Source organism: Zalophus californianus, chromosome X (assembly GCF_009762305.2).
Source record: "Zalophus californianus isolate mZalCal1 chromosome X, mZalCal1.pri.v2, whole genome shotgun sequence".
Classification (NCBI taxonomy): Eukaryota; Metazoa; Chordata; class Mammalia; order Carnivora; family Otariidae; genus Zalophus; species Zalophus californianus.
Window position 1 is genome coordinate 54393156 of NC_045612.1, and position 26303 is coordinate 54419458.

The following is a 26303-nucleotide window of genomic DNA, read 5'->3' on the forward strand; positions in this document are numbered from 1 at the left end:
CAATTGTAAATGAGATTGATTTCTGTATTTATTTTTCTTTTAGTTCACTACTAGTGTATGGAAACAACTTATTTCCTTGTATTAATTTCTTTACCTGTGACTTTACTAAATTCATTTATAAGTTATAAGAGCTTTTTTGTAAAGTTTGTGGGACTTTCTATATGTAGTATCATATCATCTGCAAATAGTGTCAGGATTACTTCTCCCTTACCAATTTGGATACGTATTTTTTTTTCTTTTTGCCTAATTGTTGTGGTTATGATATTCAATACTATGTTGAATAAAATTGCTGAGGGTGGGCACACTTCCCTTGTTCCTGATCTTAGTGGAAAAACTTCCAGTTTTTCAACATTAGGTATAATGTTTGCTGTGTTGTTGTTGTTTTTTTAATCTATGGCCTTTATTATGTTGAAATTCATTACCATCTGTACCCACTTTATTGAGAGTTTTTAATCACACATAGATGTTGGATTTTGTCAAATGATTTTTTTTTGGAAACTATTGAGGTGCTCATATGATTTGTATTCTTCATTTTCTAAATAATGATATGCCATGAACAAATGAGGTTAATTCTATGTAGGCAAGACTGATTCAACATGCAGAAATCAATATGTAGCTTTCCCTGGTGTGATTCCGTCCTGCGCGGCCGTTGTGTGGAACAGTAGTCGTTTATCTCCGTCCGCCTTCTCTTCCACCTAAGTGCGTGCCACTACCCCATGGAAGATTCGATGGACATGGACATGAGCCCCCTGAGGCCCCAGAACTATCTTTTCGGTTGTGAACTAAAGGCTGACAAGGATTATCACTTTAAGGTGGATAATGATGAAAATGAGCACCAGTTATCTTTAAGAACGGTCAGTTTAGGAGCTGGTGCAAAGGATGAATTGCACATTGTTGAAGCAGAGGCAATGAATTATGAAGGCAGTCCAATTAAAGTAACATTGGCAACTTTGAAAATGTCTGTACAGCCAACGGTTTCTCTTGGGGGCTTTGAAATAACACCACCTGTGGTCTTACGGTTGAAATGTGGTTCAGGGCCTGTGCATATTAGTGGACAGCACTTAGTAGCTGTGGAGGAAGATGCAGAGTCAGAAGATGAAGAGGAAGAGGACGTGAAACTCCTTAGTATATCTGGAAAGCGTTCTGCTCCTGGAAGTGGTAGCAAGGTTCCACAGAAAAAAGTAAAACTTGCTGCTGATGAAGATGATGATGAAGATGACGACGATGATGATGATGATGAAGATGATGATGATGATGATTTTGATGATGAGGAAGCTGAAGAAAAGGCTCCAGTAAAGAAATCTATACGAGATACTCCAGCCAAAAATGCACAAAAATCAAACCAGAATGGAAAAGACTCAAAACCGTCAACACCAAGAACAAAAGGTCAAGAATCTTTCAAAAAACAGGAAAAGACGCCCAAAACACCAAAAGGACCTAGTTCTGTAGAAGACATTAAAGCAAAAATGCAAGCAAGTATAGAAAAAGGTGGTTCTCTTCCCAAAGTGGAAGCCAAGTTCATCAATTATGTGAAGAATTGCTTCCGGATGACTGACCAAGAGGCTATTCAAGATCTCTGGCAGTGGAGGAAGTCTCTTTAAGAAAATAGTTTAAACAGTTTGTTAAAATTTTCCGTCTTATTTCTTTTCTGTAACAGTTGATATCTGGCTGTCCTTTTTATAATGCAGAGTGAGAACTTTCCCTACCGTGTCTGATAAATGTTGTCCAGGTTCCATTGCCAAGAATGTGTTGTCCAAAATGCCTGTTTAGTTTTTAAAGATGGAACTCCACCCTTTGCTTGGTTTTAAGTATGTATGGAATGTTATGATAGGACATAGTAGTAGTGGTGGTCAGACAAATGGAAATGGTGGGGAGACAAAAATATACATGTGAAATAAACTCAGTATTTTAATAAAGTAAAAAAAAAAAAGAAATCAATATGTATTTCAGCACATTAACAGGCTAAAGACAGAGATTATAAAATCATGTCAATTGAAGCAAAAAAAACATTTGACAAAATCTAATACCATTCATGATAAATAAACTCTCATAAAACTGGGAGTAGAGGGAAAATTTCTCCACTTCATAAAAAAAATCTACAAAAACTTCTACATCTAACATCATATTTAATTGTGACTTATTGACATTTTTAAAGTTCTTATTATAATCCCAGTTAGATAACACAGTGTTATATTAGTTTCACATGTACAATATAGTGATTCAACAATTGCATTCATCACCTGGTGCTCAACACAACCACACACTCCTTGATCCCCATCTCCTATTTAATCCATTCCCCCACCTACCACCCCTCTGGTAATCATCAGTTTGCTCTATATAATTAAGAGACTGTTTCCTGGTTTCTTTCTTTCTCTCTCTCTCTTTCTCTTTTTTTCACTTTGCTCATTTGTTTTGTTTCTTAAATTCCACATATGAGGGAAATCATATGGTATTTGTCTTTCTCTGACTGACTTATTTCACCTAGCATTATACTCTCTACCTCCATGCATGTCATTGCAAATGGCAAGACTTCATTATTTTTTTATTGTTGAATAATATTCCATTCCATATATATGCCATATTTTTATCCATTCATCAGTCTATGGGCACTTGGGCTACTCTAATATCTTGGCTATTCTAAATAATGCTGTTATAAACATAGGGGTTCTTGTATCCCTTTGAATTACTGTTCATGCATTAGTTGGGTAAATACCTAGTAGTGTGATTGCTGGATCACAAGGTAGTTCTATTTTTAACATTTTGAGGAATCTGCATACTGTTTTCCAGGATAGCTGACCAGTTTTCATTCCCACAACAGTGTATAGGGTTCCCCTTTCTCTGAATCCTCACCTGTTTTTCAATAAGTACTATGCTTACATATATAATGTAGATCTATTAGCAAAACTATTTCAAACAAATAATCATCCCCAAAGATAAGACACTTAAGGAAGGGAACAAAAAGTTACAGTTAAATATTTTTGCAATTGAATAATCTATTGAAATACTGGTAATTTCTACTGACAATTCTGTACAAGAAAATGAAATGGATTAGGGAAAGAAATTTTTCAATTAAAACTCAATGCTGGGTTCCAGGAAGTGCTTTATGCTTTGACAGAATCAATTTTAATGGAATGCCTAGATAGATTTCTATTTTAAAAGTATGTAATGAAATTGCTTAAGCTTTCATTATCTGAATAGAACCATTATTCATGTCGGTAAGTCACTAACAGTTAGAAAGCATAGAAATAGCAACCAGAACGATGGCTATTTAATATTTCAGTCTATAGCATGGAGACATACTGATAATAATGATGATAGCTACTTTTAAAATGAAGTGGCTAATAAGGCAGCCTCTGAAGTCAGGTTACTGGATTTAAATTTCTAGCTCTGTTATTTCTTATGTATCACCTTGGGCAATTTTAAATTAACCTCTCTGAATCTCAGTTTCTTTATCTGTACAATGAGAACAATAATATAGTTACCTCATATGGGGTATTGTTACAACTAAATAAGACAATATATATAAAGTAAGCATCAGTAAGTCTACAGAAACATTTGGCTTTGAATGTGAAGGTAGATTCCAGTGCTATTCGTGTACTTCTCTGTACAGATCTTATGTTTTGAGAAAGAATGAATCAGTTTCCTTCAGTTTCATAGTATACAAAAAAAACTAATAACATGGTCTTCATATTACATTTCATGTGACACTGCGTGCTCTGACTTGGGCTGAGTGGTTTTTGCCCTACATAAATGAATGGTAGCAAGCAACATTTTTAAAATATTTATTTATTTATTTGAGAGAGAGAGAGAGAGAGCAGGGAGAGGAGCAGAAAGAGAGGGAGAGGGAGAGGATCTCAAGCAGACTCCCCGCTAAGTGTGGAGCCCCTCATGTGGGATCAATCTCACGACCCTCAGATAGAGGCCTGAGCTGAAATCAAAAGTCAGCTGCTCAACCTCCTGAGCCACCCAGGCTCCCCAGTAACCAAGGACATTTATTGAACACTCACTATATATTAGGAACTATTTTAAGTACTTTAAATGAATTAACTCAATGTCACAGCGACCATATGAGGTAAGGTTTATATATCAGACCAATAAACATAAGCATGGGGAAGTTTATTAATTATTAAAATGTTAAGCAGTAAAAAATAAAGCCAGAATTTAAACCCTGGCAGTGTGTCTGAATCTATAGGCAATTCTCTTAATCACCATGCTCCATAAACTCTCATTAAGAAACAGTTTATCAAACCCATTAAATATTATATAATTTTACAGGGTATTTCTAACCAATTCAAAAGAATAAATGGTTTAAGGTATTTAACCTGTTAATAAAAATAGCCTCTATGTATGAGTTTTATGTATTCATTACACAAGGTCTATACTTCTAAACACTATAGAGAGCTAACTTAAATTAGTATATGAACTTGAAATACAGTGCAAATTTATGTATACAATGACTGCTTATCTGAAACTCTAGTTTACATTGTCTTGTATGCAGCTTAAATTCAATCTCAAGCAATTCCAGTTTCAGAGAATGAATTGTAATAACCACATTTCTCTAAAAATCTAAAGTGGTTCAACCCAGCAATTACTCAGATTCGAAAAGGTGTTATTGTGATGTTAAATATTTATTATTTATTTATTTATAAAAGATTATTTACTTTTGAGGGGGGTAGAGGGAGAGGGGGAGAGAGAATTCCAAGCAGGCTCCACACCTAGCAGAGCCCAACAACCTCGCAGGGCTTGGTCTCAGGACCATGATATCATGACCTGAGCTGAAATCAAGAGTCAGACGCTTAACCAACTGAGCCACCCAGTTGTCCTGTAATGCTAAATCTTTTAATTTGTTCCTTCTCTATATCAACAATGCTCAAGATTATAATGTAGGGACAAAATAATGCTACCAAGGATTTTTGGAAACTGTATTTTAGACTTTGACATCTCTTGCTGGCACTTAGATTTTCTCTTTTTTTTTTTTAAATTCTTTTTTTTTAAGATTCTATTTATTTGAGAGAGAGAGAGAATGAGAGATAGAGAGCACGAGAGGGAAGAGGGTCAGAGGGAGAAGCAGACTCCCTGCTGAGCAGGGAGCCCGATGCGGGACTCGATCCCGGGACTCCAGGATCATGACCTGAGCCGAAGGCAGTCGCTTAACCAACTGAGCCACCCAGGCGCCCTTAGATTTTCTCTTAATAGAGCAGGAAAGTTAGTTAAATGCATTGTGGTGTTAACTATGTTCTCAGAAAGTATAGCACTTGGAGTAGTAGCTGTTTGTATTTAGAAGAGCTAGCTGTTATTAATCAAACTGAACACTGAATGGCAGTCCTTACTAATAATATAAATAAAATCTATTGCCGAAATAGTACTGATTCAAAATACCTTAGGCAGCCTAAATACCTTGCTAATTTTAACAGCTAGAAAGTCAGCAGAGGACTTGGAACATATGGTGACAGAATCAGAATGTTAAAAGTAATAAGATTGTTCAGTACCATCATAAATATGTTGAAACTTACATATCAATCAATTTGACAAAATTGTGAACCCAAATTAATTTCAGAAGTTTTACTTCAATTTCTAAACAGTTTTAGACCACAAATTAGATTCACCTTTACTGTCACCTAAAACCTAATCTTGGCTGAAGATACAACTACCATGATTATAGTCTAGGTGAATTTGTCTCAAGGAGTACTTTTGACTCTGCTTGAGTGCATCCCCAAAATGTAACCCTGGTGGTTTCTTTCCTGATTTCTTAACTGTCATCCAACTTCATAGCCAAGATCCTTCAAATGGAAAAGGATACATTAATATATTTGACTTTTATGTCTGAAAAGAGTGCTTACATTGGAATGTCTCAGATATGTTATGCTTATTCATTGTGTAATGCTGGTACATGGAGTAAAATTTATTTGAAATTGAATCCCACCTCTGTCACCAACAAGCTAGGTAAACATTGACAACTTATTTAATCTATCCAATTCTCAGTTTCCTGAAATGTAAAATGGATGAATCTATGAAATAATACCCATTCATAGATTTGATATGTTTTAAATGAAATTATGCATTCATAGTGCTTCAGATAATACTGGACACATAGTATGAACTCAGTAAGTATTTAGATATTATTATTATTATCAATATCATCATTATTACTATTATCAATTTCACTAATACCACATATTCCTCTTTCCTGAATATTTTGTTAAATGATCTTTTAGGTAAACAGCTGACAAAAGATATTTATTACTGATTTAAATTCTAAATTAACCTGTATTAGATTGAATGGCAGCACTTATTTAATTTAGAGGCAAGAACTAAGAAAACAAGGTATTGATAATAAGGAAGAAATCATATATATTTCTCTCTCCCTCCATATATAGTTAACTGATCTCCCTAACTCTGCTTACCTGTTATGGAATGATGAAATAGGGTGATATTTCTGAAGAGCACCCTTTCATTAAATGAGGTCAATTTTAGCTACCTTTGTTAAAATTCTTGTTATTTGGGGACAGTAAGATTGAATGCATTTTCTGCATTCCTTACCAGTGGGTTCTTCTGGCTTGCAGAAGAGAAGTATGGTAATTTCTCACTTATGGATTCACTTGATATCTGATTCAACTTATAGTTATATAGAAACGAACAATAAACAAAAAGTCTTAAAGCTTCTAAGAGCCATGATACACAATGTTAGTAATAGCCTGTATAATATTTTATCTACTTCAAGATGATATTAAGGTTAACAGACTGGTATAAAGGAATCAAACATACTTCTTTCCATTTCAACATGTTCATTGCCTCTCTAATGAAATATGTGTTCCATGCTATGAAATCTTTTGTGGTAATAAGTGAATTTAAGTGATTTTTTGTAATAACAAAAAAGAAAAATCTTGAGATTATATATATATATTTAATCACATTGGTTAAATAAGAACTACAGAAACTCAATAATGTGAACTTTTATATTGCCCTAAATTGCAAAATGGGAAACTAATATTCTTGCCTCCAGGTTCATGAGAAATTCATATATACACACATAAATAATAAGTATATTTCCTGGGGAGGGTTAAGATGGCAGAGGAGTAGGGAGACCCTAAATTTGTCTCATCCCTCAAATACAACTAGATAGTTATCAAATTCTGAATGCCCAAAAAAATCAATTGGCGATCTGAGAAAACAAACCCTGCAAGTCTACAAGTAGAAAAGTGACCACCATTTGGAAGGTAAGAGGTGCAGAGACTTGAACCCGGTGTGATATAGCTGAGGATATGGGGGAAGGGAGGGAGCCTACTTAAGGAGGCTACTGCAAAGTATTATAAGCAGTGGAATGGAAAATCAGAAGTTTTAGAAATCTGCTAGAGTGTGGGACATGCGGGTCATAAAGGAAGTGAAGCAGGGTGGAATCCCAGGTGTGACAGAGTAGTCTCAGTATCCCTGGGGTTGAAAGAAGAAAGGGTGGTACCTGAGTGCAACAATTCCTAGGTTAAGAAGTGGGGAAGCCAGGTGAAAAGAGTGAGTCTAGGTGCTGGCTTTCTGTTCTGTGTTGCTATAAACTGTGAACTGCTTCACAGTCATGTGACTGCTTTCCTGGGAGGGGTCCAGCAAAAGGCAGAAGCATGGCAAGACTCCACATGAGGAACAGCACACATCCACACTACAGGAGTCCCTTAAATTTGGAGTTTTGAAATTCAGTTGCATGCCTGAGATAAAAATGCTTGATCACCGTCCAGGTGAACACAGATTTCTGATGGAAACCAGGGAGAAAACAGTGATTGGTTGCTTCTCTGTGAGGGCTCACTGAAGAGTGGGGGTGCAAATTTTCAGCTCAGGGGCTAGAGATCAGCCACAGCCATATTCATCCCGCCCATCAGTGCTGAAAGGCTACAAGGAGCAAAAGAGCGCCACCTAGAGGAGTCTGGCGCTGCTTACACCAAGCCCTGCCTCTGCACACTGGGGTGGCATTGCCACTAAGGCAAGTCCACTTGAGAATCAGTGCAACAGACCCTTCCCCCAGGAGACTGAGACAACTTCCTCTCACCAGGTTTACTGATCATAGAGGACTGCAAAGCTTCAGCTCTTGGGGAAAACCATATATAGCATTCTTTGTATTTTTATTCTTTAGTCTTTTAGTATTTTTTTCAGTTATTTTCTTATTCCTTCAATTCTTTATTTATTTTTTTAATTTTTATTTATATATATTTTATATACATACTTTTTTATTTTCTGCTTCCTTTCACTTTATTTTGTTTTATTTTATTTTATATTTTATTTTATTTGTATATACATGTATTTCTTTCTTATTTGGGGATCTAGTTTCTTTCAACAAGCAGATGAAAACACACCCAGGATCTATTTTTTTTTCCCTGTTGTTGTTATTGTTGTTTTTGTTTTTTTCTTTCTTTCATCTTTTTTTTCTGGACAAAATGATGAGGCAGAGAAACTCACCCCAAAGTAAGAACAGAAGGTAGTACTCACTGCCAGGGCTTTAATCAATATGGATATTAGTAAGATATCTGAATTAGAATTTAGAACAATTATTCTAAAGATACTAGGGTGGCTTGAAAAAAGTTTAGAACACAATAGAGAATTCCTTACTGTAAAGATAAAAGAACTAAAATCTAGTCAGACGAAAAGTAAATATGTTATTACTGAGATTCAGTCTCAACTGGGGGCCATAAAAATGAGGATGAATGAATCAGAAGAGCAAATCAGTGATATAGAGGATAAAATGATGGAAAATAAGGAAGGTGAAAAGAAGAGGGAAAGAAAAATATTAGAACACGAAGATAGAATTAGAGAACTCAGCTATTTCATAAAGTTAAATAATATTTGTATTGTAGGACTCCCAGAAGATGAGGAGTGGGGAAAAAGGGGAAGAAGGTTTATTTGAACAAATTATAGTTGAGAACTTCCCTAATCTGGGGGAAGAATGGGTAAAATGACAATAACTTCGACCAGGTTCCAGGTCTATATGCAATTTCCTCTTTCTTACACATTAGATAATTCAGCACCAGATGCCTCAGGATGGTCATTATTGTTAAGATATTGAGTGAATTCAGTACAAAAATTACCAGACTATTGCTGCTATAAACATTGGGGTGCAGGGGCGCCTGGGTGGCTCAGTCATTAAGTGTCTGCCTTCGGCTCAGGTCATGATCCCAGGGTCCTGGGATCGAGTCCCACATCGGGCTCTCTGCTCGGCGGGAAGCCTGCTTCTCCTTCTCCCACTCCCCCTGCTTGTGTTCCTGCTCTCATTGTCTCTCCCTCTGTCAAATAAATAAATAAATAAATAAATAAAATCTTAAAAAAAAAAAAAACATTGGGGTGCACGTACCACAATAGCCAAACTGGAAAGAACCAAGATGTCCATCAACAGATGAATGGATAAAGAAGATGTGGTATATATACACAATGGAATATTATGCAGCCATCAAAATGAATGAGATCTTGTCATTTGCAACAATGTGGATGGAACTGGAGGGTGTTATGCTGAGTGAAATAAGTCAATCAGAGAAAAACATGTATCGTGACCTCACTGATATGAGGAATTCTTAATTTCAGGAAACAAACTGAGGGTTGCTGGAGTGGTGGGGGTTGGGAGGGATGGGGTGGCTGGGTGATAGACACTGGGGAGGGTATGTGTTATGGTGAGCACTGTGAATTGTGCAAGACTGTTGAATCAGAGATCTGTACCTCTGAAACAAATAATGCAATCTATGTTAAGAAAAAAAAAAGAAGAAGAAGATAGCAGGAGGGGAAGAATGAAGGGGAGTAAATCGGAGGGGGAGATGAACCATGAGAGACTATGGACTCTGAAAAACAAACTGAGGGTTCTAGAGGGGAGGGGGTTGGGGGGATGGGTTAGCCTGGTGATGGGTATTAAAGAGGGCACGTTCTGTGTGGAGCACTGGGTGTTATGCACAAACAATGAATCATGGAACACTACAGCAAAAACTAATGATGTAATGTATGGTGGTTAACACAACAATAAAAAAAATTAAACAAATTACCAGACTAAAAACAAATTGTCTAGCTCCAGGAGAGAAGAAGGTTCTTAGGTGCTAATCACCCTGTTACTCAAAGAGTCAATACAAAGTAAAGTGGCAGTTCTTACCATTTAACCATTTGTCCGAAAGGATGATTCAGAGTTTGTTTTTTTTTTTAGGTAGATTCCATGCCCAGTGCGGAGCCCAACATGGGGCTTAAACACATGACCCTGAGTTGAAGACCTGAGCTGAGATCAAGAGCTGGACGCTGAACCCCCTGAGCCACCCAGGCAGTCCAGGATGATTCAGACATTTAAGGATGACTTCTTGACTATAAATACCACAAGAAACAATCATTAAAAACAATTTTCATGTATTCATTTATAAAATGTTTTGAATCTTATGGAAAAAATATGGTTGTTAAAAAAATAGGTGCTATCATAAATTCAACCCAAAATATACTTATTATAAACACAATTATAGCTATAGTATTAGTGTCAGTTTATTTGGCATGCATCATCACAAATCTCTTTTCTTTTTTTACAAATCTCTTAATTCACTTGTGTTATCAAAGAGACATATTGCTTATAGAGTTTTATGATATGATTTACATGCATATATAGGGCAATTTGTGGCTAGGCTTTTTTTTTAAATAACAGAGAATAATTGACAGGGCCTAAATGTTAGTGTTGATAGATACTTTTATAGCATCTGCTTCTGTGTATGTACACTGAATCCAGTAATTAGTAACATGTTGAAAGAAAACATGCACACTTCATTATCTGATATAATCGGTGTTGGGAATAAGGTAGTTTTTATCATACTGTCAGAGCCAAGAATATATAAAGTGGTTCCAAACTGAAATAAATTCATATCAGCAATAACTGCTTCAGGAGACTGTGACTTTTTGTAATTTGTTATTTCTGTTTGGGAACAATTATGTTAGTAGCAAGTTGTTCTTACCTTGTCTAGACAGCATGACATTGGTGTCATCCATTCTGTCAGAGTGACCTTCTAGAAATATTAATAGGCTTCTCAAGGCCATTTGTGTGATCAACATGTGACCTCTCTGGAAGAAGTTTTCACTGAACCAAATCATTTCTGTAATCATTGGTGTTAGCACCAAGAAAGGCCAAAAATTTATGACATAGTCTCCATTTCAGGAAATAAATCTGTAATTCCCAAATGGCACAGCTTGACAACTTACTTGAATAACAATTGGCCAAATACCAATTACAATCTCATTAGGACAATTTAAATTAGAACAAAAGACTGAAACCACTGCCTGAATAAATCTGATTTTTTTACACAGTTTCTACAGTATATGTCAATTAAAAAATAAGCTAAAACTCATTATTTTCTCCTTATTTAATATTTGCTGATTTATCAGAAAGATAAACTATATTGGGAAAATTTTGACATTTCATTGATTCAATAGTTTCTGTTTAATCATTTGTTATTTCTCTAATAAGTATTTGATTTTAGATACTACTTCCCTTTTAATTACAGATATGTAGTAAGATTATATTAGAAAGTTAGATTACTATTTACATGTACATGCATTCTGAACAAAATCAGAACAAAACAAAAGTGAAATTTTTGTTTTACAAACTATTCTATCTTGGCACATAGGCCAATATCAATTTATACCTCATACCGACATTAATATATATTTCAACTCTGCTCATTATGTTGCCCATTTTGCTCATTAAAGTGAAAAAAATAAACATATATAGTTCCTACTATAGTGTCTGTCACATAGTAGATGATCAACAAATTTTACCTATTTTTATTATTTTTTTAGATTTTATTTATTTATTCATGAGAGACAGAGAGAGAGAGAGGCAGAGGGGGAAGCAGGCTTCCAAGGAGCAGAGAGCCCAATGCGGGACTCGATCCCAGGACCCTGGGATCATGACCTGAGCCGAAGGCAGACGCTTATTCTGAGCCACCCAGGCACCCTCTATTTTTATTTTTATATATCTATATGCATCCTTAAGTTAGATACTTGTCTTACTAAATGTTTCATATAGAGTAATGTGTTGTAACATTATTGTATTATGTAACCTCAAACACTCCATCCCTATCATTTCCCTAAATGTATCTAGAAAGGTGTTTTGAATTGGAATGGAAAAAAAAGCACTGCCATTTATTAAGAACTTACTCTGTCAAACATCATGGTAAGCCCTTCACATACTGATATAGATTGAATGCTTGTGTCCCCTCAAAATTTGTGTATTGAAACTCTAATCCCCAGTGTGATGGTATTTGGAGATGGGACCTTCAGGAGGTAATTGGGTCAGAAGGTGGAGCCCTCATGATGGGATTAGTACCCTTATAAGAAGAGACAGGGAGAGCTTGCTTCCTCTTTCTCTGTTCTCTGCAATTAGAGAATACAAAGAGAAGAGGGCCATCTGCAAACCAGGAAGAGAGATTTTACCAGACACAGGATCTGTTGGTGCCTTGATCTTGGACTTCCCAGCTTCTAGAACGTGAAAGATAAATGTTTGTTGTTTAAACTACCCAGATTTATGGTGATTCTGTTATAGCAGCCCAAACTGCCTAAGACACATTGTCCTTTAAACATAACAAAACTCAATGAGTTTGGTCCTACTATTAATATGCCATTTTACAGATAAAAGACAGTGAATCACAGAAAACTTTAATAGCATGTCCAGGAACAACAATTTGATCTTCAGGCTGAACAAATGACATGGATTCCTGCCCATTTGACCTCTGAATCAAGCCAACTCTAGAAGAAAGTCTAATAAACATAACCACCTTTTTTTTTAAATCATGTCTAATAAGTTCTGTTATAATCTAACGTTACAATGACTCCCAACTCCTCCAACAAGCTAGGATAACATTAAAGTTGAAATAAAAAGATGAATCTGAGCACGTCTTTTATTTTTACGATGCCCTGATTGTCCCCACTGGGGTGCCTTGTACATACGAGAGTTTAATTAAAGTTTGTGTGTCTGATATCTTTGAGGGAAGAAGCAGGTTCTTTCAGACAGACAAAACAATGTATTGAATACTCATTCTATTCATAGTACTTTAATTAACCATTTGGGAAGAAATAAGGAAAATATTGATAGAGTTTGTATCTGATTGTATAAATTCAAAAAATTTGACCAAATGAAAACTTTTTGAAGCATTTCCCAAATATCTTTTTAAAAAATTGTATTTTAAGGTACTAAAACTCTGCTGGTAGCCACTAGGAACATTTGGCTATCAAGCACTTGAATTGTGGCTAGTGGCACAATTGAGATAATAATATTTTGGATATATTTGGCTAAATAAAGTATATTCTTAAAATTAATTTCACCGGTTTCTTTTTATATTTTTTAAAGTGGCTACTAGAAGATGTAAAATTACATATTTAGCTCATGTTTTATTTCTATTAGATGGTACTATGACTATAACATTAACATGATAGCATGTAGAATTTTATTTCTGGTATTGGTGGGATGGTAATTTCATAACCAGTGCTTTCATCTGTTTTTTTTTTTCCCTCACTCTAAGCCTGTGTGGACATGTTTGTATGGTATTCATTAGTTCTTCTTATGCATTCTGTAATAACTTTATATTCTTCATCATGTATTACTTTCTAGAAGATTCATCTTTCCTTCTATTTGTAGAACACCCAATTACCACTAGTGAGAAAAAGCAAGGCAGGAAGGCAAGTGCCTTAACTACTTCAATCAGGTACTTTAGGTTTTTAACAGTGAGGCTGAACTATTTCATTCATCTCACTACAGAAGAGTCCTGATCCTTAAACAAGCTTTAGTTTTTCTAGTTTATGACAATTAATTGTTCTTTGAGTTATGCCATAATTAGGTCATGCTGTTTTGCCTAATTACAAATAGAACACAATAATTGTGAAAGGGAGAGAGCAATTGTTTTTGAGTCCTTACTCTCTTGCTTTTTAAATGGGGATACAATATATAACATAAGTGAATAGTTTATTCTCCTTTATGTTATTTTTAATTCTCTTACCTTAGGAACAATAGTCCATTATATTCATTATATTGAAGGATATAACATAGTTTGATAGAAGTCTCAAGATAATGAGGCATCATATCACACACTATACCTATTGAGAATTATGTATGTGCCAGGGCCAAACAACAGAAAGGAATATACCAGGACATCTGAAGTTTTGAGTGTAAGTGTAAATTCAATAAAGACAGAAATCTGAATATAAACCTCAATAAAATGCACAACTCCGTGGAGTATTGTAGGGTAGTGGTTAAGAGCATAGACTCTGTAATCAAAATATTTGAGTTTCAGTGCAGGCTCCACCTCCTCCTGTCTGAACTTTGGCAAGTTACTTATCTATAAAATGTTCATAAAGATTTTTATCTGTCAAATCATGTAAATAATAGGACCTAACTCTGCAATTTACTATAAAGATTAAATGAGACAATGCATTCAATAGGACATACAAAGCATAGCACCTGGCCAAAATGTGTTAGCTATGATAATGATGATGGTGTTAAAGAGAAAATGTATATGTTTCAAACTATATGTAATGTGATAAGATCAGAATTGTAAATGTTTAGCAGGAAATAGCTTCATTCTGAAATAAATACATTTAAAACAAAGCCCAGATGTCCATTGACAGATGTGGATAAAGAAGATGTGGTGTGTATATATGTATGTGGTGTATATATATATATAATGGAATATCGCTCATGATACCCAATATTCCTCAGTCTTAAATCAATGGGAGTAAATGTCTTATAGATTCTAGGATTTGGGTGCAGGAAGGGGGAAGTAAAATCAACTAATGAGAAGATTAACTGTATCAGAATATTTGTTAAATCTGGTGTGTAAAAACTCACTCAGTTTGAAGACAGTCATAGCTGTGAAAAGAAAAGTTTCTTAGCGTTCTAAAACAAAAAACTGGGAAGAACTTGATTACAAATCAAATTATTAAGATGCTTAAATATTTTTATTCCTTATGCACAAGTCAAATCCATGTAAAAATAACTCTGAGTATGTGGACCTTTTTAATTATATTGTAGTTCTGTGGCATTGAACATAATTTGCAACAAACAGGATAATGTAAAGATCTTATACAGCATATTTTCATATTCTGTGGAAAAGTTTCTTTGGTTGTAGTTATTTATGTGATAATGGAATTTAAGCTGTACCTTTGATTTTTATTTGGAAAATGAGAAATGATTTTATTAAACTCAGACTAATTCAGAAATGTTCATTTTTGGGCTTTAAGCTCAGATGAGTATGTGACTAATTACATTAAAGCATATAGTGAAAATTTTGTTTCCATCAGACAGTTTTGCAGGCTTTTGATGAAATAAACCAAACTAAAACAAGGAATGTATCTAACATAAAGACTGCATTACTGCCCCTTTATATGTCATTTGTCTTTAAATTTAAGTCAAATAAAATAATAATGTTTCAAAATGCTAAATTGATTTCAACAGCCCCAGCAGGTTGAATCTTCACTATCAGTTAATCATCAATGGCAATTTTCTAGTGAGAAATCAGTTCAATCCTAGCATTGCAATGTCCAAAAAATGATAACAGTTTGTTCCAAAAATCTCAAGTGAATATCTGGATTCTTTAGTATTCCTTGCTTTGATATATTTTAATGTTTCCTAGTTGAGTGGTCAGAGTAAGTGAAGCTATGACCTTTCACATATGATTTTTTTTAAAGATTTATTTATTTATTTTGAGAGAGTGAGAATGAGAGAGAGAGAGAGTACATGAGAGCGGGGAGGGTTAGAGGGAGAAGCAGGCCTCTCGCCGAGCAGGGAGCCCGATGCAGGACTCGATCCTGGGACTCCAGGATCATAACCTGAGCCGAAGGCAGTTGCTTAACCAACTGAGCCACCCAGGCACCCCTCACATATGATATTTTTAACCAGAAATATTTCTCAATTGAATAGAAATGTTTCTAGGATATTGGTAACATTTGATGTTTTAAATAGCTAGAAGATATCATTGCATTTTATTGTGTATATTCAACAGTTATTAATTATTGAAAACCAATAATTTAAAAATTATGGTGAAATGTATTGTACTTCATCATCAGTTGTATTATAACAATTCATTCATTCCCATATTTATAAAAGAAGGAAACAAATATTTTTTGGATCCTCAATGATCATTACCAGTGAGTAATATGGACTAGAACAGCATTACTGAGTGTAATACATATGGCACTATCAATATATATTGTTAGTGCCTGGGCTGCAGGGTTCAAGTACTCCAAATCATCATATATATATATATATATATGAAAAACATATTATGAAATATATATATGTATTTCTACATGTTCTAAAATTAGAGAGCTATTATCATTCTCTAATGCTATACATTTAGGAAAATGAGCTTTTGAAAATATTTTGCAACAGGATAATTAAATTCCGAGCCTAGACTTTTTTATTTTAAGAGAGACATCTGTAACATTAAACAGGCATTAAACTGTCATGTTGGATGTTTTGCATCATTTTCCAGGTTAAAAAATCATCAAGATGAGGACATACTAAACAAAAAAGAAAATGTCAGCATTTTAATGTATTTTGGGTATTTTTTTCTTTTTTTTCCTTTTTAAAAGTTATTATTTCAATTACAGTTAATTAACATACACTCTAACATTAGTTTCAAGTGTAAAACATGGTGATTCCACACTTCCAAACAACACCTAGTGCTCATCACAAGTGCATTCCTTAATCCCCTCACCCATCTCCTTCTGGTAACCGTCAGTTTGTTGTCTATAGTTAAGAGTCTGTTTCTTGGTTTGCCTCTCTCTCTCTCTTTTATTCCTAATGCTCATTTGTTTTGTTTCCTAAATTCTAAATATGAATGAATTCATATGGTATTTGTCTTTCTCTGACTGACGTAATTTTGCTTAGCATAATACTCTCTAGTTCTCTCCACATCCTGGCAAATGGCAAGATTTCATTCTTTTTTATGGCTGAGTAATATTCCATTGTATATTTATACCACCTCTTCTTTATTCATTCATCAGTTTATGGACACATGAACAATTTCCATATTTTGGCTATTGTTGATAATGATGTTTTAACATTGGGGTGCATATATACTTTTGAATTAGTATTTTTGTATTCCTTGTGTAAATACCTAGTAGTGCAATTGCATTATTATAGGGTAGTTCTATTTTTACGTTTTGAGGAACCTCCATACTATTTTCCACAGTGGCTGAACCAGTTTGCATTCCCATCAACAGTGTAAGAGAGTTAATTTCCTCCACATCGCCACAAACAGCTGTTGCTTCGTGTGTTGTTGATTTTAGCCATTCTGAGAGGAGTGAGGTAATATCTCATTTTACTTTTGATTTCCATTTCCCTGATGATAAGAGATGTTGAGCATCTTTTTCATGTGTCTGTTGGCAATCTGTATGTCTTCTTTAGAAAAATGTCTCTTCATATTTCTGTACATTTTTAATTGGATCATTCGATTTTTGGATTGTTGAGTTGTATAGGTTCTTTATATATTTGGATAGTAATTTGTCAATTTATCATTTGCAAATATTTTCTCCCATTCTGTAAGTTGCTTTTTAGTTTTGTTGTTTCCTTTTCTGTGCAGATTTTTATTTTGATGAAGTCCCAATAATTTTTTTAATTGATGTAGTGTTCAACAATTCATTAGTTGCATATAACACCCAGTGCTCATCACAACACATGCCCTCCTTAATACCCATCACCCAGTTACCCCATCCCCCCACCCACTCCCTTCTGTAACCCTCAGTTTGTTTCCCTGAGTCCAGTCTCTCATGGTTTGTCTCCCTCTCTGATTTCTTCCCTTCCCCTGTCGTCCTCCCCACTATTCCTTATGTTCCACATATAAGTAAAGCCATATGATAATTGTCTTTCTCTGAATGACTTATTTCACTTAGCATAATCCCCTCCAGTTCCATCCATGTTGAAGCAAATGGTAGGTATTCTTCCTTTCTGTTGGCTGAGTACTATTGCGTTGTATATATGAACCACATCTTCTTTATCCATTCATCTGTTGAAGGACATCTAGGCCCCTTCCACAGTTTGGCTATTGTGGACATTGATGCTATGAACATTGGAGTGCATGTGTTTATTATTGCTTTTGTTTCCCTTCTCTCAGGAGACATATTGATAAAGAGGTTGCTATGGCTGATGTCAAAGAAGTTACAGCCTCTGCTCTCTTTCATGATTTTTATCATTTCAGGTCTCACATTTAGATCTTTCATCCATTTTTAATTTATTTGTGTATGGTGTAAGAAAGTCGTCCAGTTTCATTCTTTTGTATGTTGCTGTCCAGTTTTCCCAACATTATTAGTTGAAAAGACCTCTATTTCCCATTGGATATGCTTTCCTGCTTTGTCAAGATTAATTGACCATACGGTTGTGAGTTCATTTTGGGGTTTCCACTCTGTTCTATTGATTTATGTGTCTATTTTTGTGCTACTAACATACAGGTTTGATCACTACAGCTTTGAAACATGACTTGTAGTCTGAAATTATAATGCCTCCAGCACTGATTTTTTCCTTTTCAAGGTTTCTTTGGCTCTTCAGGGTCTTTTGTGGTTTTATAAAAATTTTAGGATGGTTTGATCTAGCTCTGTGAAAAATGCTGTTGGTATTTTGATAGGGTTTGCATTAAAGATGTAGAATGTTTTGGGTGATATAAACATTTTAACAATATTTGCTTTTCCAATCCATGAGCATAGAATGTCTTTCCATTTCTTTGTGTCCTTTTCAATATCATTCAACAGTGTTTCATAGTTTTCAGAGTACAGGTATTTCACATCTTTTGTTAGACTTATTTCTAAGTATCTTATAGTTTTGGTGAAATTTTAAATGGGATTGCTTCCTTAATTTCTCTTTCTGTTGCTTCATTATTGGTGTATAGAAATGCAACAGACTTATGTACATTGATTTTATATCCTATGACTTTACTGAAATCATTTATCAGTTCTACTAGGTTTTTTTGGTGACATCTTTCATCTTTTTTTCAGATAAAGTATTATGTCATCTGCAAATTGTGAAAGTTTGACTTCTTCCCTGATGATTTGGTTGCTTTTTATTTATTTATTTTTTGTTGCTGCTGATTGCTGTATCTAGGACTTGCAGTATTATGTTAAATAACTGGTGAAAATCAACATCCCTATCTTATTCTTGACCATAGAGGAGAAACTCACTTTTTCCCACTTAGAATGATATTAGCTTCAGTTTTTTCCTATATGGCCTTTATTATGTTGAGGTATGTTCCGTCCAACCCTATTTTGTTGAGGATTTTTATCATGATTAAGTGTTGTACTTTCTCAAAAGCTTTTTCTGCATCTATTGAAATTAACATATGGCTCTTCTCCTTTATTTTATTAATGTGGTGTATCACATTGATTGATTTGTAAATATTGAACCACCCTTGCAACCAAGGAATAAATCCCACTTGATCATGGTGAATGATTTTTTTTAATGTATTGTTGGATTGGTTTGGCAGTATTTTGTTGAGAATTTTTGCATCCATGCTCATCAGGGATATTGGCCTATAGTTCTCTTTTTTAGTGGAGTCTTTATCTGGTTCTGGCATTAAGGTAATGCTGGCTTCATAGAATGAATTTGGAAGTTTTCCTTCCTTTTCTATTTTTTGGAATACATTGGGACTAGCTATTAACTCTTAAAATATATATATTTTTTAGAATTTGCCTGTGAAGACACCTGCTCCAGGACTTTGGTTTGTTGGGAGTTTTCTGATTACTGATTCAATTTCTTTGCTGGTTCTTGGTCTCTTCAAGTTTTCTCTTTCTGTTTCAGTTTTGGTATTTTATGTTTCTAGGAATTTATCCTTTTTTTCTAGGTTGTCCAATTTTTTGGCATATAGTTTTCCTAATATTCTCTTTTAATTGTAATTCTGTGGTGTTGGTTGTTATTTTTCTGCTCCTATTTGTTATTTTATTTATTGGGGTCCTTTCTATTTTCTTTTTGATAATTCTGGCTAGAAGTTTATCAATTTTATTCATTTTTTTCCAAAGACTAAGCTCCTGGTTTTATTGATCTGTTCTACTTTTATGTTACTATATCACTTATTTCTGCTCTAATTGTTATTATTTCCCTTCTTCTGCTGGCTTTAGGCATCACTTGCTGTTCTTTTTCTAGCTCCTTTAGGTGTAATGTTAGATTGTGTATCTGAGATCTCTCTTGCTTCTTGAGGTAGGCCTGTATTGCTACATACTTCCCTGTTAGGACCAATTTTGTTGCATCCCAAAAGTTTTGGATCATTGTGTTTTATTTTCACTTGTTTCCATGTGTCTATTTTTAAATTTCTTGTTTGATTTCCTGGTTGACCTATTGACTGTTTAGTAGCATGTTCTTTAACCTCCATGTATTTATGGTCTTCCTTGATTTTTTTCTTTCTTGACTTCTAGTTTCATAGTATTGTGGTCAGATAAGATACGTGGTAAGATTTCAATCTTTTTGTACTTGTTGAGGCCTGATTTGTGACCGAGTATGTGATCTATTCTGGAGAGTGTTCCATGTGCACTTGAAAAGAATGCTGTTTAAGGATGGAATGTACTGAATATATCTGCTAAGGCCATCTGGTCTGGGGTGTCATTCAAAGAAATTGTTTCATTGTTTATTTTTTGTTTAGATTATCTGTCCATCGATTTAAGTAGGGTGTTAAATTTCCCTGTTATTATTATATTATTATCAATTAATTCCTTTATATTTGTTATTGTTTTATGTATTTGGGTGCTACCATGTTGGAAGCATAAATATTTACAATTATTAGATCTTCTTGTTGGATTGTTCCCATTATTATGATATAGCACCCTGCTTCACGCCTTGTTACAGTCTTTGTATTAAAATCTAGTTTGTCTTGGGGTACCTGGTGGCCTGGTCAGTTAAGCATCTGACTCTTGATCTCAGCTCAGGTCTTGATCTTGAGGTCATGATTTCAAGCCCTGCATTGGGCTCCACACTAGGACTAGAGCCTACTTAAATAAATAAATAAAGTCCAGTTTTTCTGATATGTACATTGTTACTCTGGTTTGCTTTAGACACAGATTTGTGTGATAAATATTTCCCTATCCCTTCACTTTCAATCTGTAGGTGTCTTTAGGTCTAAAATGAATCTCTTAGAGGCAGCATATAAATGGGTCTTTTTTAAATCCATCTGATACACTACATCTTTTCATTGGAGCTTTTATTCCATTTACATTTAGAGTAATTATTGATAGATATGTATTAATTGCTCCTTTATTACTTGTTTTGTCATTGTTTCTAGAGATTTTCTCTGATACTTCCCTTTCTTTTTCACTCTTGGTCTTTCCTTTCCACTGAAAGAATCCACTTTAATATTTCCTGCAAGGCTGTTTTAAAAGTCATGAACTGCCTTAGTTTTTGCTTGTATTGAAAACTACCTCTCATATTCTGAATGATAACCTGACTGGATAGAATATTCTGGGCTGTAGATTTTTCCATTCAGGATTTTGAATTATCATGTCACTCCCATCTGCCTTGACAAGTTTGTGTCGAGAAATCTCCAGCGAGCATTATGGGTTTTCCCTTGTAAGTTAGGCCTTCTTTTATCATGTTGCTTTTAAGATTTTTTTTCTTTATCAGTATATTTTGCAAATTTATTTACAATATGTCTTGATTTTGGCCTGCATTTGTTGATTTTGTTATTATGTTCAAATAGCCAACATATAATACATCATTAGTTTTGGATGTAGTATTCAACAATTCATTAGTTGTGTATAACACCCAGTGGTCATCACCACACATGCTCTCCTTAATACCCACCACCCGGTTACGACATCCCCCCATCCCCCCTTACTTCTGTAACCCTCAGTTTGTTTCCTGGAGTCCAGAGTCTCTCATGGTTTGTCTCCCTCTCTGATTTCTTCCCATTCAGTTTTCCCTCCCTTCCCCTTTGGTCCTCCCCACTATTCCTTATGTTCCACATATGAGTGAAACCATATGATAATTGTCTTTCTCTGCTTGACTTGTTTCACTTAGCATTAACCCCTGCAGTTCTATCCATGTCCATGCAAAAGGTGGGTATTCATCCTTTCTGATGGCTGGGTACTATTGCATTGTATATATGAACCACATCTTCTTTATCCATTCATCTGTTGAAGGGCATCTCAGCTCCTTCCATAGTTTACCTATTGTGGACATTGCTGCTATAAGTGCTGGGGTACATGTGCCCCTTCTTTTCACGACATCTGTATCTTTGGGGTAAATACCTAGTAGTGCAATTGCCAGGTTGTAAGGTAGCTCTATTTTTAATGTCTTGAGGAACTTCCATACCGTTTTCCAGAGTGGCTGTACCAGCTTGCATTCCCAGCAACAGAGTAAGAGGGTCTCCTTTCCCCACATCCTCACCAACACTTGTTTTCTGTCTTGTTAATTTTTGCCATTCTAACTGGTGTAAGGTGGTATCTCATTGTGGTTTTGATTTATATTTGCCTAATGCCAAGTGATGTTGAACCTTTTTTCGTGTGTCTGTTAGCCATTTCTATGTCTTCTTTGGAGAAGTGTCTCTTCATGTCTTCTTCCCATTTCTTGACTTGATCATTTGTTTTTGGGTGTTGAGTTTGAGAAGTTCTTTATAGATCTTGGATATTAGTCCTTTATCTGATACATCATTTGCAAATATCTTCTCCCATTCCACGGGTTGCCTCTGAGTTTTGTTGACTGTTTCCTTTGCTGTGCAGAAGCTTTTTATCTTGATGAAGTACCAAAAGTTCATTTTTGCTTTTGTTTCCCTTGCTTTTGGAGACATGTCTTGAAACAAGTCGCTGTGGACAATGTTGAAGAGATTACTGCCTATGTTTTGATGGATTCCTGTCTCACATTGAGGTCTTTCATCCACCTTGAGTTTAACTTTGTGTAGGGTGTAAGAGAATGTCTAGTTTCGTTCTTCTGCATGTGGCTGTCCAATTTTCCCAGCACCATTTGTTGAAGAGACTGTCTTTTTTCCATTGGATATTGTTTCCTGATTTGTTGAAGATTAGTTGACTATAGAGTTGAGGGTCCATTTCTGGGCTCTCGATTCTGTTCCATTGTTCTTGTGTCTGTTTTGGTGCCAATACCATGTTGTCTTGATGATCACAGCTTTGTAATATAGCTTGAAGTCAGGCATTGTGATGCCCCCAGATTTGTTTGTTTTTTTTCAACAATCCCCAGGCAATTCGGGGTCTTTTCTGATTCCATACAAATTTTAGGATTGTTTGTTCCAGCTCTGTGAAAAATGTTGATGGTATTTTGATAAGGATTGCATTGAAAGTATAGATTGCTCTGTGCAGCATAGACATTTTCACAATGTTTATTCTTCCAATCCATGAGCATGGGATGCTTTTCCCATTCTTTGTGTCTTCCTCAGTTTCTTTCCTAAGTGTTCTGTAGTTTTTAGAGCATAGATCATTTAAGTCTTTGGTTAGGTTTATTCCTGGGTATCTTAGGTTGTTGGTGCTATTGTAAATGGAATCAATTCCTTAATTTCTCTTTCTTCAGGTACATCATTAGTGTATAGAAATGCAGCTGATTTCTGTGCATTGATTTTGTATCCTGCCGCATTGCTGAATTGCTGTGTAAGTTCTAATAATTTGAGAATGGAGTCTTTTGGGTTTTCCCTGTAAAGTATCATGTCATATGTGAAGAGAGAATTTGATTTCTTCTTTGCCAATTTGAATGCCTTTTATTTCTTTTTGTTGTCTGATTGCTGTTGCTAGGACTTCTAGTACTATGTTGAACAATAATGGTGAGAGTGGGCATCCCTGTCATGTTCCTGACCTTAAGGAAAAACCTCTCAGTTTTTCCCCATTGAGAATGATATTTGCTGTGGGCTTTTCATAGATGGTTTTATGATATTGAGGTATAGTCTCTCTATCCCTATACTTTGAAGGGTTTTAATTAGGAAAGGATGATATATTTTGTCAAATGCTTTTGCTGCATCAATAGAGAGGATCATGTGGTTCTTTTCTCTTCTTTTGTTAATGTGATCTATCATGTTGATTAATTTGCAAATGCTGAACCACTCTTGCATTCCAGGAATAAATCCTGCCTGGTTGTGGTGAATAATCCTTTTAATGTACTATTGGATCCTATCGGCTAGGATTTTTTGAGTATTTTCGCATCCATGCTCATTAGGGACATTGGTCTGTCATTCTCCTTTTTGATGGGGTCTTTGTCTGGTTTTGGAATCAGGGTAATGCTGGCCTCATAGAACGAGTTTTGGTTTTCCTTAAATTTCTATTTTCTGGAACACCTTCAGTAGAATAAGTATGCTTTCTTCTTCAAATGTTTGCTAGAATTTCCTTGGGAAGCCATCTGGCTCTGGACTCGCTTTTTGGAAGGTTTTTAATTACTCTTTCAATTTCCTTGCTTGTTATGGGTCTGTTCAGGTTTTCTATTTCTTCCTGTTTCAGGCTTGGTAGTTATAAGTTTCCAAGAATGCATCCATTTCTTCCAGATTGCCTACTTTGTTGGCATATATTTGCTCATAATATGTTCTTAAAACTGTCTACTTCTTTCATGTTCGTGATCTCTCCCCTTTCATTCATGATTTTATTAATTTGAGTCATTTATCTTTTCTTTTGGAGAAGTCTGGCCAGAGATTTATCAATCTTATTAATTCTTTCAAAGAACGAGCTTCTAGTTTTGTTGATCTCTTCTACTGTTCTTCTAATTTCTTTTTCATTGATTTTTGCTCTAATAATTTATTATTTTTCTTCTCCTGCTTGGTTTAGGTTATTTTGCTGTTCTTTCTCCAGGTCCTTTAGGTGTAAGTTTAGCTTGTGTATTTGGGATTTTTCTAATTTTTTTGAGAGAGGCTCGTATTGCAATGTTCTCCCCTTTAGGACCATCTTTGTTGTATCCCAGAGGTATTGAACCAATGCGTTTTCATTTTCAATAGTTTCCATGAATTTCTTAAGTTCTTCTTTAATTTCCTGGTTGACCCATTCATCCTATAGCAGGATGCTCCTTAACCTCCAAGTGCTTGACTTCCTTCCAAATTTCCTCTAGTGATTGATTTCCAGTTTCAAAGCACTGTGGTCTGAAAATAGGCAGAGAATAATCACAATCTTTTGGTATCAGTTGAGACCTGATTTCTGACCCAGGATGTGATCTGTTCTGGAGAAAGTTCCATGTGCACTTGAGAAGAATGAATATTCTCTTATTTTAGGATGGGATGTTTTGTATATATCTGTGAAGTCCATCTGGTCCAGTATGTCATTTAAAGCCCTTGTTTCCTTGTTGATCTGTTTAGATGATCTGTCCATTTCTCTGAGTGGGGTGTTGAAGTCCCCTACTGTTAATGTATTATTATTTATATGCTTCTTTACTTTGGTTTTAATTGGTTTATATAATTGGCTGCACCCTCATTGGGGACATAGATATTTAAAATTTTAAATCTTCTTGTTGGATAGACACTTTAAGTATGATATAGTGTTCTTCTACATCACTCACTACAGTCTTCAGTTTAACATCTAATTTGTCTGATATGAGGATTGCTACCCCACATTTCTTTTGAGGTCTATTGGCATGATAAGTAGTTCTCCACCCCCTCACTTTCCATTTGGAGGTGTCTTTAGGTCTAAAATGAGTCTCTTCTAGACAGCGTATGGATGGTTCTGGCTTTTCCACCCCCCCAATTTGATACTCTGTATCTTTTGTTTGGTGCATTTAACCCACTTACATTAAGAGTTACTATTGAGAAATGTGAATTTAGGGCCATTGTATTGCCTGTAAAGTCCCTGTTTCTGTAGATTGCCTCTATCTTTTTCTGGTCTATGTTATTCTTGAGGTGTCTCTTCACTTACAGAATCTCCCTTAATATTTATTGCAGGGTTGGCTTGGTGGTCACATATTCTTCCAGTTTTTGTTTGTCCTTGAAGCTCTTTATTTCTCCTTCCATTCTGAATGACAGCCTTGTTGGATAATGTATTCTTGGCTGCATGGTCTTCTCATTTAGTGCCCTGAATATGTCTTGTCAGCCCTTTCTGGCCTGCCAGGTTTATGTGGATATGTCTGATGTTATTTTGATGTTCCTCCCTCCATACATAAGGAACTTCCTCTCCCTAGCTGCTCTCAGGATAGCTTCTTTTTCTCCAAGATTTGCAAGCTTCACTATTATATGTCGGCATGTTGATCTATTTTTACTCATTTGGGAGGGGTCCTCTCTGCCTTTTGGACATGAACGCTAGTTTCCTTCCCCATATTAAGGACACTCTCAGCCGTGATTTGCTCAAGCATACCTTCGGACCCTCTCTCTCTCTTCACCCTTTCAGGGATCCCAATAATTCTGACATTGGCTCATTTCATGTCATCATTAAATTCTCAA

At 35.2% G+C, this 26303-nt stretch overlaps 1 protein-coding gene across 1 annotated transcript; it reads left to right on the top strand.

Moving 5' to 3' along the window:
- Nucleotides 1-623: 623 nt before the first annotated feature.
- On the top strand, nt 624-1918 carry LOC118356521 (nucleophosmin). The gene has a single exon (XM_035725559.1). The coding sequence runs from the start codon at nt 717-719 to the stop codon at nt 1599-1601; it is 885 nt and encodes a 294-aa protein (XP_035581452.1). The 5' UTR covers nt 624-716; the 3' UTR covers nt 1602-1918.
- The last annotated feature ends 24385 nt before the right edge of the window (nt 1919-26303 follow it).